At 38.7% G+C, this 21217-nt stretch overlaps 1 protein-coding gene across 1 annotated transcript; it reads left to right on the plus strand.

Moving 5' to 3' along the window:
• The first annotated feature begins 9872 nt into the window (after positions 1–9872).
• LOC121951935 (cyclic AMP-responsive element-binding protein 3-like protein 3-B) lies at positions 9873–21004 on the plus strand. Its single transcript, XM_042498432.1, has 10 exons — positions 9873–9967; positions 10347–10445; positions 11855–12119; positions 12675–12805; positions 13964–14074; positions 14320–14426; positions 18308–18376; positions 19855–19933; positions 20257–20350; positions 20440–21004. The coding sequence occupies exons 1-10, from the start codon at positions 9944–9946 to the stop codon at positions 20550–20552; spliced, it is 1092 nt and encodes a 363-aa protein (XP_042354366.1). The 5' UTR covers positions 9873–9943; the 3' UTR covers positions 20553–21004.
• Positions 21005–21217: the final 213 nt, after the last annotated feature.

Below are 21217 nucleotides of genomic sequence, written 5' to 3' on the forward strand. Positions count from 1 at the left end.
ATATATATATTTGCTTATTTCGTCCTGAATATTTTTTACATCATATTAAAGGAATACTTTGCCCCCAGAATGATCATTTGTTCTGTCTTGATCAAGAAGCTGGTAAGTGTTCAAAACACAGTCTGCCTGGCAGATGGATACACTTGCCTGTGTCTCAGTTGTGTTCAAGCAAACATCCCAGAGCCATTTAGATGGATCAATTCCTTTCAAGTAACATCTTCATTGCATTTGTTTGATTATAGTTTTACTTTGGCTCATTTTTTGAAACAGAAAAAACATTCTCAAAACTCCAGAAGCATTTGCTAAAATAGCCTATAGGGTTAAGCAAAATACCTTATGCAAAAGATCATTTCTCACCCCAAACACTTAACAAAACTTTAAACTTTCAAAACTAAATCATTTTCTCATAGGGAAGGTCAACCCCCTCTAAATAAAAAGTTCCTTTGGCACTGAGCAAATAATGCTGGTCAAAATATTTAGATGTTTTGTCAGTATGGCAGCGGACCCTGGAAATATCCCTCACATCCACATTTCAGTCTTTTTGACCCATTTCTCCTTTGACACTGAATGGTTACTGCGCCAACACAGTTTTTGTCAAGCTGACTGAATATCATTGTGTATCAAACTGAAATGATGATTTCAAAAGTACAAAGTTTCACATCACACATTGCACACTCACTGCCATGGAAGTTGTTATTGTATATTCATTCATATAAAGTAACTGCCATACAGCTCATTATACTGAAATACAAAAATACATCAATACAAAAACAAGAAAGAAAACAATGTACAAAATAAAAATACCTGACCAGGGTCCTCCATATTCAGAAATTACCAATTCTGCTGTGGTCAAGCTCTATACTTGCATGTTTGGTAACATTCATACTCATGGGTAGCACCTGTCAGCTAACGGGACATGATGTGTGATTGGTGATCTGAGATGTGAGAGACTCCCCCTTCATTAGCCAAGTTCAAGTTTCACCTGACAGGCATTTTACCAATTTGGCAGATGCTCCAAGGGATCCATGTTACTGTGAAGTTGTTCATGGTATATATGCCTGACAGATTTTGACAATTGAATGGACTGTTCTTCATGTGATGACTTACACAGTGAAATAATGTCTAAGTATTTTGGAGGGTACAACTATTCGACTGAGAAGCAACACAATCAGTTTTGATCATTAAGATATAGTCAAGTGTTAATTGTGCAAACTGCTGACAATTGTACTTACTCATTTGCAAAGATGTGCTAAGACATTTAGAAAATGTTGGAAGGAATGAGAAATTCAAATTGTTTGTGAACAAATGCCCAGTGGTTTGGGGGTTTGCGCGTTTTTATTTTTTCTTGAGAATATTAGTTACCAGTGGAAAATGTGTGAAAAACTGTAATCACAGAGAAAATAAAGAGACAATTGGCTCATTTTTGTATCTTTAAGATAAATGCAGCTAAATTAAAACGGGTTTGCCTCTGTATAGCTGTTATTTTAGTGGGTGTCAGATTAATCTTTTCAGGTCAATTTCCATTATTCTGTCAAGATCAATTGTGTAGGCTTGGGTAATTCAAAAATACAATATCATAATCTAAAATATGTTGTAAATCATAACACTACAGAGCATGACTCAAAGTTGGTAAATCTTTAATGTAGGAGATCTTCACTTATAGTCATGAATTATATACACTTGTAGAAAAAGGTTTCTACTTTAAAATGTCTCTTGAGGAAATGCTTAGAGTTTAAATGTTATTTTGTTGTTTTTGCCTCTTTTCCATACTTTATATTCTGCAGGTCACATGGAGATTTTGATCTTGGTTTTAAAAAAAAAGAAAAGAAAAGCAAATGGACATCCTTAAAACATCATTGTTTCTAAGTCAATGATATTTAAGCAAGTGAGAGTAGAAAGAAAAGGTGTGACATTTAGAGTACCACCATTACTGTTGGGTCTGTCATTGCCTTTAATAAAGAGGGTAAGCAGCTTCTTTCTTCTTTCTGAAAACATGAGCCCTCTGTCAATAACACAGAAACTGTTTAATCAGGATGCTGTAACAGCCAACCACCAGCTGAGGGCAGAGCAGCACAAAACATCTCAGCCTCATTCAGATCATCTGAGATGGGACATTGAAATGAGGAAAAGCAGAATAAAACAGGTTATATCTGTGCCCTGTGAATGTGCACACATGTGTTTTGAAGAGGACAATGGGATGTTTCCTGTTATCCCAGTGGACTCTGCGTGCACTGCTACACTGAAAATCCATTCTTCAAGGATGTAATATAACAGTCATATAATAAACCCTTATGAGAGTAGATGAAGTGCACCTGACACAGTGGACTGTTGTGGGAGAACCCTTTTTATTAAAACAATAGACACAACTTTATTAAAACTAGGGGATAAATCTACAAAAGGTGTGTCACAAATATTAATCTCTACTTATAGATATCTTCAGGTGTATACAGAATCTTTAGGTCAGGGACAAGATTTTGTTATAGTAAGCATTTTGGTGTCCGTTAGTACGATTAGTAATAACCAATCATATTTAAACAGCATGCATGATGTAGGCATGTCCCATTCTTGTTTACATGATATTACAAGAATGACGTAAGGGATTTTTTCAAATTTGGCACAAACGTCTACTTGAACTCAATGATGAACTGCTTAGATTTTGGTGGTCATAGGTCAAAGGCCAAGCTCACTGTGACCTCATCTGTCTCATTCTTGTGAATAGGATATCTCATGAACAGCTGGAAGGATTATTTTTTTCAGATTTGGTATAAACATTATCTTGGATTCAATGATGAACTGATTTTAGTGACTGATTTTAGAACTAGATTTTAGTGGAAGGAAGGAAGGAGCTGTGGATTGAGAGGCGGCACGATTGGGTGACTGGATGTGTCTCAGCCCCCCCTCCCATCATATTTGTTATGTTTTTTTAAATCACATATTAATGACAAAAACACAACTGTTTTGTCTTTCAATAGAAAAGTATTCAACTTTTCACCGCCCCTGAAAGCTCCAACCCTTGCTGTTGACTTTATGCATTTTTCCTGCTTTCTGGCAGGAAATATCTATGTATCTCGTTTAGGTAACCTGTAGTTTACTTATTTACCGTCTGCTTATGAAAACACATTAGTATTGCCTACGCAGTTCTAGCTAAGTGCATGTCTACAAAATATATGATTGTCCGGCCATCGTGAGGTGAAAATAAATGAAAAGTGATCTTGATTGATTAACCAATACTGCATTTATCATATATATATTTTAAAAGAAGTGAGGGTCATTTAAAATTGGTCTGAGGACCTGACTGCCTTAAAACAATCAAATACCATTACTAAGCCCTACAGAAAAATCAGAACTGAGGGAACTGGAGATGGGGGCGAGTACTGGAGGCAGGCGACAAGAACTAAATGCATAATAGCAGAACTGGTGATAGATGGGCTTGAGGCACAGCAACACTAACTGGTAGCAGAGACTATTATCTGGCAGAGTGGAGGTGGCAGGGCTGAGTGTTTGCACAGGCTTGATTACAGAGATGAAATGCTGCTCTGGCTCTGCTCTGACTCCAGCACACCTGCAGGCAATATCTCTCTCTGACACAAGCGTGCATGCATGCACGCACACACACGCACACGCGCGCGCACGCGCGCGCACACACACACACACACACGCACACACACACACATACACACACACAACAGAGAGGGAGAGAATCACTGAGGTAGTGGCAGGGGCAGATGTACCAGCTGATAGAGGATGCAAAATGTGTTTTTCATAACTTTGTGGCCCCAAATCTGCTATTAGTACTCACCTATAACTGACAATAAAGCCTTGACTAATTTTTAACCATATCAAACTCATTTGTTCCAAGCTTCTTTTTTCTGTAAAGCAGCGTTGCCTTTTTCGTCTTTAAATCTCAGCTGGAGCACACAAACTAAATTGATTTTTAAAGTGAAAATATAAAAGGCTGTAAAATGTTTTATTCATTTTATGAACACAAGGGAGGCAAGATATTAAAGTTTCTAGCGAGAGCCAAAAACTAATCATTTCTGTGGTCATTTCATCGTAGTAACACTGTGTGCACTGTGTCGTGTTACCACCAGCAGAGTTGACCTACTAAAGCAGTGATGCTTGGTGCAAAAATGCAGTCTTTTTCCAGGCTTCTGCAGTCAATCAAGCCGATGAGCGCAGATTACTTCACATCAAAAATAGTGCCTGGTTTATGACATAATATTGGCAAATATTTTTTCTCCTATATATTTTTTTGTACAGCAGGTGTTGTCTTGAAGTCTCCCCCTGCAGGATGCTGAGTGTCGCGCTGCTGCTTCAAGTAAAAAGAAGCTTTTGTAAACACCAAGGGGAGAAATCTGAATATAAAATCTGCCCCCTAACTCATCACAAAAGGTTTTAGAAATGCATAGAATTGGTTCCTAGAATATGAAATTCTAATTATATTCATGTTTCATTGCCATACACTGGGCACAAGTTAAATATTGCCATACTGATGAATATACACGCATACCGTATATGGATACAATACCAATGATATATTTTCACTTTTGTTCTGAGGGACACGGCAGAAACGGACCTGAATGTTTTTATAAAATGAGTGATGGGGTCACTACAGGTCAAGCTCTTGATGGAAAAGTGAGGACTGACAAAAAACCTAAGTGACTGAAAAAATTCCCAGTTGTACATTTATTCTCTACACGTCCTGCAGTCAAGAAACCTCTAACGTGACACTTTAAGCTATGAACATAAAGAGACAGTTAAGCACAAAAACCAAAAATACATATTTTTCCTCTTGCCTGTAGTGCTGTTTATCAGTCTAGATTGTTTTTGTGTGAGTGGCTGATTTACAGAAGGTCTCTATCGCCTTATTGTCGAAAAAATGTTTTTGTGGGTCCAGCAGCAACAAGTGACGACCTGGAAGATGTAATTCTGCTACGATATTTGGCACAAAGTCTGGCGCACTTCCTGGGGTCCTGTTCTGGACAGTGAGATTGTCTTCTCATCTTTATATTGTTAAAGAACGATTGGAATTGACAACATTCGGAGCTGCTGCCATATTGTGTTTGTATTTCCTGAAACTGAATTTAGGGTTTTACTGGTTAAGAAGTACTCCAAACTTGAGCAAGCAATTTCACTCCACTGCAGAGCAGAATAGCTTTCTTTTCTCTTCTTTGTGACACACTGGGGATTTCTCCTGTGCTGCAGGTACTGAATCATCAGAGTTATCACTGAGCTATAGATAAGAATAGTGATAACACTGTATTCTTAGAGCACACTCTCTGCTTCTCACCTGTCCTATGGATGTGATAAACATGTCTGAGTGGATTTATTTTAGTAACTTTTCTTTACCAAGCAGTTAACCCTTTGAATCCTGGACCTGAATCAGTTTTCTTGTGCTGGGCTACGTTCAGAGACCTTTCACAAGCAATTTTACTCTTAAAAACTGAAGAGGTTGGAATAACTTCAAAAACACGGGGGGTAATTTTGGAAGAATTCCAACCAACTTGCTTTCACTCGGTTGAACCAAGTATTTTCAACACGTGCCTTTTAAGATTTCATACCTCCTTGTGGAGGAAATTAGACTGTGTGAACTGTGCGAACATTGTCCGGTGGACTCGAGTTGCACTATTACGAATATGTGCTGGTTTAATAAAGTCACTGGAGTTAAATTCAGAAGCTTGACTGTGATTTCACGGTACATTTCTTGTTATTTGGTGAATAACTTCCAGAAATGTTGAATACATATCCATTCCTTCAATCCTAAATATCTATGAGTGGAGGTGACTCTTCCTGACCCTCAGTCACATGCATCCAAATAGATAATAAGGACTTAGAGTATGATATCATCAGCAATCTGCAATAACACTGTAATTATCTTCACTGAGCTAAAACCCTATTATTGATATAGAGATGTGCTTAAATTGTCCTGGTTAGATAATATTTGCCTGCACTTTGAAACTCTCTAATCTAAGAAAGAGCAACAATAAAGATAGCAGAGCTCTGCTGCCATGCTTATTACGCTTATTACAGTGCTGATAATGCTGGGCTCTCTGTCATAGATAAGTGGATCTTAATGCAAAAAACACACTTAAAGGCAAGTGCTTTAAAGACTGACAGTGATCACAAGGGGTTCGTGCAGGGGCCACAGTTTATAAATTATTTTAGTTGTATAAAATAGCAATGAATCCATCAGGCCTGGTCCTTCATGAATCAGTGAAACTATGACTCACACTGGCTCCACAAGAAGTCATTTCACTAACCTTGAACCTTTTATATGAAGGATTTTGAACATAAGAGATTCTTGAATTGTATTTTTATTCTGCAATTTCTCTCTAAAAAGCCCACGAGAGCTGTAAAATGAATGTCTGTCTCCACAAAAGGTTGAAACTGAACCCTTCAGAGCTGCTTCAGAGAGTCTTTTTTATTCACGATATGTTACACCTGACCTATCATTTAAAAAAAAAGAGAATCAACCTTCCTGTCTTTATGTTTTATTCTGAAAACGACTTTCTTACATTTATGCCATATAAAACTTGAGGCCTAAATCTGACCTGTACTGTAAAATCTGAGAAGTTGATCTTACTTTAAAAAATCTAGGAAACCAAGTGCCTTGATAAAGGTAGTTACGAATAACTACTCTTATGTTATGTTGTCTTTATAGCTATTTGTTAGGTTTATTTAAAATTGTGTTGTATTTACTTCATTTTGTGAAGTCCACTTAAAAATGGCAATTGAAATTAACTTGTTTTTTCTTCTGAGTGATAGCAACATAACAAAACTAAGTTAGTCTGACTCAGCTGAGCAATTATGTTGCTCACTAGTATTTAGGAAACGTATACGTTTTGATAAATAAATTAAGCACAACAAAGAATGATTAGTTAGCAGGATTATTTTGATTTTAACAAAATGCCATTCGGAGCATCTTAAAACAAGACCAGCAATTATGGAAACTAAATTATACAATCAAACAAATGTTTGATGTTGTTGTGTATAAAAATCCTTAAAAAAACCCAGAAATACTCAGACTAAATCTTTTAACAGGACTCCATGCCATGCTGTTTTATCACAGATATTAATACTCACTTCAGATTCAGCCAACTTGCAAAATACATTTAACTGTTCAGTCATCTCAGACTAACTTGGTTTGCATAAAAACTTAAGTTTCTATAACTAACAAAGAACAAGTGAATTCACTTATTATTTTTAAGTTGCAATAACTACGCAAAATTAAGTGAATAAAACTAAAATATAAGTAAACTTAATAAGACAAAAATGACCATATTAAAAACTAATAGTTATATTTACTTATCAAGACAATATGTTTCCTAGATTTATAAAAGTAAGATTGGCTTGTGAGTTTACAGCATGGGACCTTTATGGCATGAAAGCCTCTTTTTCCGTCTTACTGTCACTCTCCACCATGAAACTTCTGAACGCTTTGGAAGCAGACGTCCCAAAGAAAAGAAAAAAAAAATCAAAAGAAAATACATTATGTCTTAATCTACTTTGAACTGTCGGATGAAGGTAAAACTGTCAAAAGTAATCATCTGAAAATAAAATGGCTTTCAAAATTTGAGCTCCCCAGAAGTGTGACAATACTTTGAAGTCCAGAGAGTGAAGAATTGTGTTCATGAAAACTTGGAAAAACTAAAAACTAGAGGAAAGACGATTGATTTTACTTTTTCTGCACTGAAGAGAAGTATAATAGCTCTGCCACAGACTGAATCTCTTCCCCACTGTGATAATAGTTAGATACGTTGTTACAAGTGTGCATGTTCCTCTGGTGTTACTGTTCAGAGAACATATTATGTAATTTATTTGCTTTATGGTGTGTATGCTTCGAAATAGCACGAAACAGATGCTCTTAATTGTGGCAATAAAGATAAGAAAAGGTGAGGCATGGTGAAGTTGTTCTGCTATAGAAAAGCAAAACTAAATCGTACTTGTTCAACATTGGAAAAAGATGGAAGCTGCACAACAGCGAGGGTCTCTTTAATGGATACAAAGAAACTGAGGAAAAGTTGTCAAAAAAGTCCACTTTATCCAATTTTGAGAAAATCGAAATATAATTTAAAGTGAGGTCTGTTAACGTTTTGCAGACTCACAAAGAAGTGTGAGAGGGCAGCAGTTCCCAGTTTTGTTGCTTGTGTCCCTGCGACCAAATTTCATGACAGTCTATCCAACAGTAGTTGCGACTTTTGACACAAAACCATCACTGCCAACATCATGGTGGCAGAGTAAAGGTCGGTGGATCACCAAAGTCGTATGAGTCAGTATGAAAAAAGTAGGTGACCATGTGTGGCATCATGTTGTGGGAGAGTCCGCATTCTCTAGTCAAATTTGGGCTGTTTTTGGTATGAAGGATCTGCTGGTTACACTTAGCGCCATCAGCATCAGACTGTTGTATAATAACCAGAGATCACCTCAAATCTGCTGCTTTGATTAATTCTTCTACAGTTTCCTCCGTACATGAACAAGTGTGTTGGAGACTAACATACTGACTGCGTTTACATGCACACTAATATTCCATAATTATCCTGAATATGACAATATTTTGATTTGATACATGTCAAACAGCAGTATTTTTTTGTCCTTTTTAATACTTTTATTATCATCATATCATTTGATGTATTTTACTTGTTATATAGCTTATCTAATGATGACTTTTTTTAAAAAATATGTTGAGTAGATAAGTCACCTGTTGATACATTAGAATACTAAACAATCAATATATAATGATAAAGTCCACCGGTGTTGGAAAACCTTAAAAAAAATCCTAGTTTGACGCAAAGAAGCAAAATGACACAAGCAGCTCGGCTTTTCTATATTTTGATGTAATAAATGACAGTGCACAATACTCTGAGTATGCACAGCTGCATGTAACAAAGAAATATTTGTGGAAATATGGTCTTTTTTAGAATAAGGGCAAAAACCGGTATATTATGTGCATGTACTGCAACTGACTGACAGCTCCACAAGAATTTATGAGTCACTTAAAATGTCTATCTGCCTTTAACTCCTTTAGGACTGTCCGTTTCTGCCAGTCTTTCACTGGTGTCTCCATCGTTAACAATGGGTAACCTGGTAACTGCTCCATCGATTTTTTAACAGAGCTAGCCAAAACGACGCATGGAGCGCCACATTTTTAAAATTGTAATAGCCTATAGGTTGATGTGTGGTAGTGATGAGCAACATGATGTGACAGAGATTGTCTGAGTACAAAGCTTAAGTTAAAAAACTATTTCTGTCTCAAGTCCCAAACAACAAGTTTCCTCGGAGGAAAACTCAGAAGATTTCAGTGGATGATGACTGAAAAACTCTTAACATAATTTTGTGCAGGAAACATGCTTTCTCTCATTCCTCTCCTCTCCAAGTCCAGGACTGGAAACCCCACAACCTTAATGAGTGGGAACCACTATGATAGAGAACTGAGTGAAGAAAATGAAAAAAAAAAAAAACGTGTTTATTTATTGAAATTCATAGTAATAATGAAATATATCAAGTGCTGAAGGAAGAATGGAGCAGTGGGTTTCTGTTTGTGTCACCCTAAAAGACAGATCAAACAAAAATGACCTTTCTACTGACATTAACAGATGACGTTAAAAGCGTGACTCCCTCCACCTTTTGCCATTGAAAGCAAAAATAGCTCTAAATCAACCCTACCCTACAAAAAAATGAATGTGAAACTGTACAGGGAATCGATCGTGTCAGCGAGTTTCCCTCTTGTGCTGATTGGCTCTCTCGGCTGTCTGCTAAACATGTGATTGGACAGTAATCAGCTGAGTTTGGGGAATACAGTTGTGTGATATGGCCTTTCAACTTTGTCTCTTGCAACAGACTCAGACAAAGTCAAAGAGTGAGAAACGTATTAACCTGGTTGTGTGTTTTTATTGCTGCTGCATAGTTTTACTATAATTTCATCAGCTGCTGCTTTGATGTTGGAATGATGACACTGAACACAGACAAGGTAAGACACATTTGCAGTCGGATCACTGAGTGGAACTACTGGTTTGTGTGTAAAAGACTGATTCAGACTGAACGGTTGAACATGAGCTATTGATTTAAGGAGACTTTGTCAAAGGCAAGTGTGGGATTGAGCTACTGGTGTTTGCAACAGCCCAACTAATGGCTAAATCTGGCATGAATCATCTATTCTCTTTTCGAGATGAATGTTTTTTATGCATGGTCCTTGATTAAATAAAGACGTGGGGAAAAAAAAACCCTGAAGATATTAGACAAATTATTTTAAAAAAACAAGCACACAGGCTCCCATGACAGCCTCTCTTCTGAAAACCGAGGCACACCTCCACTTTAAACCCGTCACTCAGAGCAGTTCTTCGTTTCAGGTGCATGGCGGGATGGACCTCATTGACCTTCTTCTCAGGAAGACAGATGAAACCACCAGTTGCCACAGCAACCAACCATGGACTATCACAATTCATGAAGTGAGTACTGCAGGCGTTCTGCACACTTTGCTCATGAGCGGAGTCACTTGGGGGACAGCATGATCACATACACAAATCTCATTTTGAAAACTTGAGTGTGAGCGGTGTCTTTAGTAAGGGTAATGTGAGCTGAATCTTGGTATCTAGGAGCTCACTCAGTTTTTTGTGTGTTTTTTTTCTACGGCTGCAACCGTGACTGACAGCAATGAGGCAAAAAGTCATTGATAACAGTGGCACCCCAACTGAGGGACCAGGGGGGCCACGGCCACAATTGATGGCCCCACAGGCAAACACAATACTCTTTTTCCAGCAAAATTAGTGTGTGTGTGCAGGTTAAAAATAAACTAGACTCCTTTCCCGTTGCCGCTAGACTAGAGTGGACAGTAGAGTTTGTTTTTTTTTAACTGGTGCATGTCACATTCAACCTCACAAGCAAGCCAAAAGCATGGTGGCCAGTGAAAGTGTTTCAGTAGTTACTTTCTTTTTTTATATGTCTTGGCCCTTCAGGCTACTTTGGCATGATGGTTGAGTGCTGTTTGGGCAGAGACGAACGCTACTTCGTGGTGATATGTCAAGGCAATTCACCGGTAAATGAACTGAAATCGGAGCATTCACCTGAATTTGACTGATTTCTTTATTTTCGTGTCATGCACACAATGTGCCCAACCCTCATGGGTTTATAAGACACCACCTGGATGTTATATTTAAATTACTGTAGATTGGAGCTGGAGCAGACCCGATAGATAACCAGGAGTACTGCAGGGTCAAATGTAACCTTTCTCAATACATTAAAAAGTCAGATCTTAGTGGGTTTTTTTTTTTTTTTTTTTTTTGTAGGAATAACATTTAATTGGAGGCTGTCTTAACCCTTTGAAACCTAGAGTGACATAACTTTTCTTGTGCTGCATTCAAAAAACAAAGGAAAAACAGAAGAAAAAAATATACTTAGAATGATCACAATTACATATTTGAAATTATTTTGCAGAATTATCATAAATTTATTAAAACTTTTCCAGATCATGTCCTTGTTTATTCTTTTTCTTTCTTTCTTTCTTTCTTTCTGATTTTTAAAACAAATTTTCAGGTTATTTTATTGTGATTTCTTGCAATTTTTTTATCATTTCCTCTTTCACTGCTCATGCCCTCTTCCCATGTTTTTTAAATAAATCAAGCCAATTTGCTCAGGTTTCAAGGGGTTAAAAAGCCCCAACAGTTACTCATAACTTATGACTCCATAAACTGTGTCCAGTGTCGATTGTTTGTGTTACAGTGCTGGCTCAAGGCAATGGCTGGCTGGTGTGTTTATGTTCTTGTCTGTACTTTTGTTTGAGAATATGATTTATCTGGTCTATCCAATACTATGATGGTGTCATGGGATGTTGCTTACATACCATCCTCTTTGTCCTCAGACCCAGAGCCCTGAGGGAAGCTCTGGTGACGACTTCTTGGACGCCCTGCTGGCCGAGAGCGACTCCTCCTCTGTTCCGGCGTCCCCCCTGTGGTCTCCATGCACCACTGACAGCGGCATCGCTGAGGACGCCCCGTCAGACAGCTTTCACCCTCCCTTCTGCACCGCTTTCCCAGCCTTTGACACACAATCTTTCCCTCAGCCTCCACCTCTGCAGAACCGGCCACCACCACATGAAAAAATGTCTGACGTTTCCATTGATCTAGGTAAGACAAGATGTAAAGTAAAAAATAAAATTACAATGTGAAATACTGACATGTGATATTGAGAAAATTCTTGATTCAGATTCAGACAACAAATGCCATGCATTATAACTGCACCAGGTATAAATTGAACACCTTAATAAGACAGACTGACTAACTGTTCCTCTTGACAGTTAGTCCTTTCAGAGGAAAATTTGTTTTTCCTATTTCTGAGTATTTGTAAAGGATAAAAGGTGCAATTAATCACGTGAGGGAAGTTTTTTTTTTCCATTTATTTTTTTAAGGGCAGCCTTTGAATAATGGGCCCTTTCACATTGCTGATGGTTGACCCCATCAGTGCTCAATATACTAACTGAGCAAACCAAATTTGCAACAACACAAAGAAACCAAACACAGAGAAACGTGTGACATGTATTTGTGGTGTTCTGTAAAGAACAGCAGGGTGCAGCAGTCACAGAGGTGATAAAGGCCAAGACAAAAGCAGCAACCTAAATATTTTGTGTTTTGTTTGAAAGGGCAATTTTTCGTTACCTGCTGTTTTACTGGTTTAATCTGCAGGCTGGGAGTCTGATGACCTCCAAGAGCATTTTGGCATCGCAAACTACCTCACTACCAGTCAAACCTCCCCTCTGTCCTGCAGTCAGACGCTCACAGTGAAGGACCTGCTGCTTTCCAGCCCAGGGCAAAATGTAAGCACAGAAGAGTTTGACATGATATTTCTGGGAAGAATTAATTTTACAAAACTGTAATCCACAGGGGCGTCAAAGGAATGTTTACCCCTAAATGACCATTGAATATCAATGAATCCCCCAATTTGTGAAGAAAACTATTTTTTCTCGCATGCCTCCAGCGTGAACGGAGAATCCAAAGCCAGAGAAAATTCTTGATTCAGATTCAGACAACATGATCCCACCAGGGACATTTTTTTTGAACAGCTTGCGGTGCACATATAATATAACATACAATAACATGAAGACACATGAAAAGATAAGTAATAAATATAAGAAAAAATATGCCAAGGAGTTCAGTGGAATAAAGAAATCTACAAATTAAAAAAAAAAGGAAAATTAATTTTGATTATCAATAAAAGAAATAAAAACAATAAAATCAATTTAAAACATTCACAGAGAATTTAAAGAACGAATTGCGGAGGGAATAAAAGATTTTGAATGGTGGTTAGTCATAAAAGCTGGTAAATATAACAATGCTCCGATGGCAACAGAGAAAAATCACCTGCAAGAATGTTTTTCCAGAATTCAAATCATATATGGCTGCATTTAACTACAACAAAATTATATCAAAACATCTGCAAACTCTCACATAACTTTCGCAGTTTAATCCAAGTCTCATATATAAAGTCGTATGCACAGCACTTCCTAAACAGACGTCCCTTTCCGACAAGGAACTGAGCTGAAAATGAGACTTTGATTATTCTGCACAAGTTTTGTGAGAGTTTGCATACGTGTGTTTTGATATAGTTTTGTTGGTGTTTAATATTGTCACCTATGACTTAAATTCATCAAGAATTTCTTCATGAATTCATTGTAACACAGGGTGAGAAATTGATATACAAAGATCTTTTAGGGGGATGACATATTCCTCTAAAAAAAAAATTCAGTGTCAGTGTTCTGAAAAAATAAAATAGCAGGCTACTAACTGTTCGGTCCACTGACTCTCTGTATAATATAACAAGAGACATTTTTGTTGTGGCCTGTCCCGCTCTGACAGCAAGAGCCCTTTGCACCAAATAATCAGAAATTTATGAACTGCTACACTCCAGTGCCTTCTTTTGGTAAACTGCTCAGAGAGTCACTTTAACTGGAATATTCTGTCCATCTGGTTCACAGGCGCAGCGCATCCCGCAGCATTCCCTGCAGGATCTCGTCCTTAATGAGGATGAGAAGAAGCTGCTGGCTAAAGAAGGGGTGAACCTACCCAGCAAACTGCCTCTGTCCAAGGTACATGAGCAGGACAACTACTTGCACATATGTAGGGCAGTTGCCTTCACACACACATGCACACAATACACAGTCACAGCCCCCTCTCTCTCGGGCACACACATGCATCAAAATCTAAATCTGTATCCCCAGTTACACAACCGCAGCCAGTTGCCCCCCCTCCAACCTAGTTTCCCCTCACTAACCCTTCTCTTCTTCATCCTCTCTTGTCCCTGTCCTCCCTTATGTTTCATCACCCTGACAAGTTTGAAGAGAGGGTTTTAAAGAAGATCCGGCGGAAAATCCGCAACAAACACTCGGCTCAAGAAAGCCGGAAGAAGAAGAGGGAATATGTTGATAGTCTGGAGGGAAGGTAGGAGCCGGCCGCACTCAGCAACCTCATGCAACATGATATTATCTCTACACTGGCCTAGAAAACTAACCTTTTATCTGCATTTGTTGTGCTCTGAAGCACTCTATAATGAGCCTGTTTTGTTACACACTTAATTCACTTTAACACCTGGAGTGACATCAGTTTTTTTGTGCTGCATTCAGATGCATTTCACAAGCATTAAATACTCTGAAACTTGAGAAAACCGGTTTGATTTCTTTAGAAAACATGGGAAAAAGACAACAAGCAATCTGGTATGAAATGTCCTGCAAATTAAAAAAAAAAAAAAAATCATTAATAATTAATTGAAATTAAATGGTGAAAAAAAATCTACCTAAAAATTAGCTAGGGGTGATTATTAGATATTATCCACAAGAAAATATAGAAAAATGTCAAGATGATATTAATCTTGTAATTAAACTAAAATTATGTCTCAGAATTATTTTTTTAAAATGATTCTTTCTCTCTTTCTCTTTAGCAGTTTCTTAGGGTCATTTTTTGCTTGTTTTTCATTTCTTGTTAAGTTGCATGTGGCCTTCTCCAAGTGTTTTTGAAAGAAATCAAGCCAATTTTGCTCAAGTTTCAAAGGGTTCACGAACTGCTGAATGGATGTGAAGAGAACATGTCTGTTTTACTATTTCATCAAATTATTGATGAGCCAGAGTTCACAAAAACTTTTTCTTTTGCTAATACCGGATGCTTATCAAGTCTTTCCCTGAAAAAGCTCCTAAGGCTCACAGCAACAGAAGTGGTTTGTTTGGAATAAAAAGAACAAAGAGCGGAGCAGCTGTCATGGCTGAGCAAACCAACAAAGATCAGACACTAACAGACTCAAACTTTTTCAACTGAAAAAGGCTTCACAGAGCTGAACACAAAGTTAATTAATATCTGGAGAATTCAGCACCAAAACACCACAGAAATAACAAAGAGATATTATTGATGTTGTTTCCAAAAGCAAAACACAACGACCCCGTAGATTTTGACTTCAGTTATCCACTGATATTTTTAACAGCGTTTTCAACAGACATAAAAATGTGGTCCACAGAATTACTAGCCGTAAAGAGCAACTTTCTACAACAAAAGTGCAGATTTTTTTCCACCATAAACTATTGCAAAGTATTATATTCGGTTATTAAGATGATAAATTAAAGTATTATGAGGGTATGAGAAGAAAAATACGTGTCTCAAGATCCCGTTATTGTAGCCACAGAAGGCCATTCACTCACAGAAAAGCTCAGACTAGAATTACCGCCATGTGATTGTATTCCTCCGCCCACCACTCAAGTTGCACTTACACTTGACATCGATGTCTGTGAAAACACAACTGCTTCACACACACTAGATCTATACAATCAACACAGAGTCCCCAAGATTCTTGAGTTATTGCCAAAAAACATGATTTATGCCATCGCCCTGACATTAACCTCTGACTGTCAGATCAGCTCAGTCCAAGTGAATGTCTATATCGAATTTGAAGAAATTCAGTCAAACTGTTTTTGAGATGTCATTTTTACGAGAATGAGAGGAATGCAAAGTCACTTTTACCTTTGACTTTTAACCAACAAAATCCTATCAGCTTATCCATGAGTCAACTCAGACGTCTGTGCCAAATTCACAAGATTGAAACTGAAACGGTCACAGTGACATTCACCTCTGACCACAAAAATATAATCAGTTCATCCTTGAGTCAGACAGATGACGCGAAAACATAATGCCTCTGGCGTCAGCTAACACCGGCGCAGAGGCATAAAAATCAGGTAGCGAAGGACTGACATAATGAATGAACGGTCCCAGAATGTGAATGTTTTCCAGCACAATCAGGATATTTTACATCAGTGCAACTGTGAGCTTTCTTTGTCTGATCTGTTCAGTCGAACAGAAAACACTCAATAATGTGATCGTCAGCAGCACAAAAGAGCGGCTGGAGTGGGGATTAAATAGAAGTTGAAGATGCTGCATAGATGCAACATCTCACAAAAGAGGAGCAGGAGGTTTTTAACCAAGATGAGGCTCAGTTTAGCCATCCTCCTCCTCTTCTTGTACCTCCAGAGTCTGCAGAATGAGTCCTATCACACAGCCAGCCTTTGTCGCTAGATTTGTTAATCCTGCCTGCCTCCCACACGTTGGCTCTTCCTGCCCATCACACCTCCGCAAACAATGCAGTGTGGTTAAGCTTAGTTGGATCATATGTTGAAAGACTCTTCAAAGAAGGGCAATGCAGCAATATCCCTACGACTGTGTGTCAGACCCCTCCAGCTTTATTTATGTGCCTTATGTGCGGGATACTGACTGATCGATCTTATTGATGCCGAGCTTCAGAGGATTGCAACACTGGACTCTAAAACTTGCTACTAGAGATTCAATTAATAATAGTGGAGTCATCTCAGACCAGGCATGTCCAAAGTCTGGCTTTTTTTTCCATCTCACAAGGCCAAGACTGTCATACAATTTGTAGACATGCACCAAGTAGGAACTACGGACTTGAAACTAATGTGTTGTCATAAACGGACAATAAACAAGCAAACTAATGGACCTAGCAGCAGACATTTTCATACTGGATAGCAGACACCGCTTCAGCGAAGGGGCAGGAAGTCGACAACGAAGGCCACCGCTTTCAGAAGCAGTGGAAAGTGGAATACTTTTTGACTTACTCCTTTGAAACCTGAGCACATTGGCTTGCTCTACTTTAAAAACATGGGGAGAAGGTAATAAGAAACTTAACAAGAAATGGCCTGGAAATTAGCGTGAAATTCATAAAAAGTGACATAAAAGAAACATAAAATAAAATACATATGTTTTTCAAGTCATTTTCTTTCCACCTTTTACAGTTTTTTTTTCTTTGTTGGATTATTTCTTGGTGAGTTGCTTACTGCCTTTTTCACATTTTCAAAAGAAATCGAACTAATTTTCAATTTTCTGTGTTTGAACACAGCAGAACAAAACTGAGGTAGATCCAGGTTATATGTTGCCATTTGTTTTTTTTTATTTTTTTTATTTTAGTTCCCAATAATGATCCGAGAAGCAGCTGCCTCCCTGGTATTTTCACATTACCTAATTTGGCCCCCATTCAAAAAAAGTTTGGCCACTCCTGTCCTAGACTTTGTAAAGGTGCCAGGACACGGAGTTGAATGTGAAATATTTTTCTTTCTTTTTCTATTTATTAAGGCCATTATCACAAAACATGGTTTGCCTCGGAGGGCTTTTCAGCATATCAGAGTGAGTAGAATAAAGTGAGAGCAGAGTCCAAAGATGGACAAGCTGTGACCAGCATGTGGTGATCTATAAACCCACAAACCATGGTGTTTTCCACCTAAATCAATAAATATGAATTTTAAATATATTTTAAGTCTGAGATCAGTTTGTGTTACTACCTTCTGTCAAAAGTTGCAGAACAAACTTTTGTGCATTTAACCATACTTTTTTTTTTTTTTTTAATTTAAAAAAAAGATGTATTATCAACATCTTATTCAAGCAAGAGCTTCATTGCCTCTGGATGACAAAAGTTTCATGATGAGATTGTCACTCCCTGTGAGCAGCGTCAGCATTCGTTGATAATTAAGCCTGCAGCAAGCGAAGAGTATCAACGTGGTATCATTATCAGTCGTGGTTCAGCCCAGTCAGAGGGCCATAATGGAGCATGACTCACAGTGACTAACAGACAGCAGCGACAGCAGAAGAAGGAAGAGGAGGGGGGAGATTCACTGGATGACAGAATGGGGTGCGAGATAACACTCAGCAGACGGATATTGGCAAAAAAAAATGAAGGGGAAACAATACTGCATCATAACACAGCATGATATGATACCCTTCTTTCCTAATGTTATCTGTATTTCCCTTCTCTTACTCTCTGTCGCTCTCTGTAGGATGTCTGCATCTAGTGCTCACAACCTCAAGCTGCAGAGGAGGATCCAGCAGCTAGAGGAGATCAACAAGTGAGTCTTTAAATCAACCAACAAACTGCAACTATCTTTTTTTTTTATTATTATTTTGCTTTAGTATATCTTCATGACACACAGCTGACAACACATTGTAAAACGGTCATGGTTAGGTTATTGATTTGGAACAATGTTTGAGCGTTGCTTGGGTAGATAGACAGTATTTTGTGTCATTGCATCTCGCCTGTAAAGTGGCTAAAATTAGCACGTTCATCAGGGTGTTGTATTTCCATCTCTTGGAGCTGCAGCCGATTAATACCTGTGACTACTGTCCCTGGGTCCTTTGACCTGAGGATAAATGAGGAGTATTACTTTTCCTACGGTGAGACCTTTGGCAGGCTTAGTTCAGTAAGAAAATAGTTCCCACATGAAACTGCTCACAACAAGGTCTGTGGATTATCTTGAGTAACCGGGTATGACTTCTGCAAAGAGACACTGCCGCTTAGTTTTCAAATTGATTGTTGTTGGAGGGGCGCTTATAGCACTACAAGCTGAGTGCCATCTAGTTCTATTATGTCCCTCTAATGCTGAATGTCCAACTCCACTCAACAAATCTCACCTAAACAATCTACATGATAAATAGCACTTCTGTGGATGGCTCGAGGGAGTTTCCTCAAATTTGGCACAAACATCCACTTGGACTCAACAATGAACTGATTAGAATCTGTGGGCTGAAGGTCAAAGGTAAAGGTGACCTCATAAAACACCTCATAACTGTGCTGACTGTATAGATCTTCTGTGTGTGAAGCATCACTGTTTTCATGGATGTAAAATATAAGTGCAACTTGAGTGGCGCCATATCAAGTTGATTTTGGGGTGAACTGTCCCTTTAGGCTCTTGAGCCAACTGCTGCTGTAAAGAGAGTTCAACAAATGCAGCTCAGCATCCTTTTTCAATCTTTACAATTCCTGTTATGGACTCTATTGTGGACATAATTTCAAACACAAGAATTAAGCGGAGCCACGAATATTTTAAAGTTTTTCTTTCCATTTGTCATTTCATCTCACTTGTGGATTTGTTTTCATGTGGCCAATTGTCCATAAGAGTCATTCTCTCTTTGCTGCCTGTGTTGTGTGTTGGAGTACAGCTGTCTGTGTTTTATTGATCTTTAATGATTTTGTCCCGTCCCTCTCCTGTTGCTGACAACCTGGTTACCTTCCAGCTTGAGGAAGCTCAGTGTGAAACTGGCAGAGTACAAAGTCCTTCCAGTTTTGAAACCTCACATGGTGCTCTCTGTCTTTATTTCCTCTTCATCCTGCTGTCTCCTTATGCTGTGTTCTTCCTCGTGCTGGCAGAGCGGTCCACTGAATGGAAACAAACGCGGGAGGAGACCGTGTGCCTGCACTTCCCTGCTGCGTGCCACTCCTCCTTTCGTTGCCACTGATCACAGATGCTGAAAGGATGGTGCCTTAATTTCAAGGAACCTGCGGCCCCTCGTCTGAAAATTTTACAGTCTTATTCATCTTGTGTTGCAGTGATTTGCTGGAGCAGCTAAACCGGCTACAGTCTCTCCTTCCAAACAGCAAAACAACACACAAAGGGACGTGCATCCTGGTGAGATGCATAACACATTTCATTGATTTACACCACCGAGAATTTACTCAGACAGCATAATCTGCAACAGCTAAATAAAAGATACAGGTATAGATTTATAATAGACACTGCAGTGCCTGAGCACATCATTAAACCATCGCCTGCGCTCCAGTGCTCTGATTTCCTTTAAGATTTTAATCAAGAATGAAACCAGCTTTCATCTTTTATACAAAGTGTGTATAACGGACTCAATTTCTTCTCCCCTGTGCTTTCTGTAATTTCCCTCTGGCCTCTGTCTTCTGTGCCTGTTTTGTTTCTGTCCTGCTGTCTTTATTTATGTCCAGGTTTTGCTCCTCTCCTTCTCCCTGCTCATTTCCTCAAATCTTCAGCCAGACCCCTACAGCCAACCAAGCCGAGGAGAGTACACACAGACTAAAGGTGCGCACACATAAACACACTCTCTCTCTCCCTGTAACGCGCAGAAACACACTCTCACTCCTTTTCTCCACCACGTCTCTGCCCTTCAGTGCCGTCCCGCTCCCTGCAAACGATGGATGAAATGCGAGAAGCCCCTCCTCTTCCTCTCTTCTCCATCACCAGGGGTTTTGACGCACTGTACAGGCTGATGGAGAAGCTCTGACCCCGGACAGATCTCCCCAAGGCAGATTTCTCATCTTCTCAGCACCGGGATCAAAGGCACTGGGACCAACACTGATCTCCTCGGGACCCCCAGGAGGACAGATGTAGCAGAGGAAAGCAGGCTTGCTTGCAAGCGCAGCATCACAATGAGAAATTTGATTGCTTTTCACCATCTGTTTTTCACCACAGAGACTGAGCAAGGTGTTATGGTGTATTTACCTCCAACACACAAACAGCTATTTCAAAGATTTGAGGTCTGTGAGGACGTCATCCAAATAGATGTAATTTTTCATTTTGCTTTGGAAAACAGAGCCTCTGGGGCCTGGTGGAGTATGTATAATAAACAGTAAACACTGCTGCAAGATGTAGGCATGTATGATCTGTAAAACAACACAAATGTATATTCATGTCTGTAAATTATTATTTACTTTTAATGTTTTTATGTTGAAAAATACGTTTACGTTTTGTAGCAGTTCAGAGCAATACTGACAAAGCACAAGAGAATTAAAATGTTTACTTCAGTGAATTTTGGAAAGGCCTGAAGGGATTTGTTTCTTTCACTAATGACATGTGTCCAATTTGTAAGGAAGAGATTTGCATCAAAAAAAATAATGAGGGAATATGTGAAAAAAAGGCCAAAAATGATTACTTTATCAGCAAAAGCAA

Source organism: Plectropomus leopardus, chromosome 12, assembly GCF_008729295.1.
Source record: "Plectropomus leopardus isolate mb chromosome 12, YSFRI_Pleo_2.0, whole genome shotgun sequence".
Lineage (NCBI taxonomy): Eukaryota > Metazoa > Chordata > Actinopteri > Perciformes > Serranidae > Plectropomus > Plectropomus leopardus.

What these genes read in the sequence shown, in the direction of transcription:
- LOC121951935 (XM_042498432.1), top strand. Translation starts at nt 9,944, where the DNA reads ATGATGACACTGAACACAGACAAG. An exon ending in TGACACTGAACACAGACAAG is followed by an intron (nt 9,968 to 10,346) that starts GTAAGACACATT and finishes TCTTCGTTTCAG; the next exon opens with GTGCATGGCGGGATGGACCT. An exon ending in AGAGTACACACAGACTAAAG is followed by an intron (nt 20,351 to 20,439) that starts GTGCGCACACAT and finishes TCTGCCCTTCAG; the next exon opens with TGCCGTCCCGCTCCCTGCAA.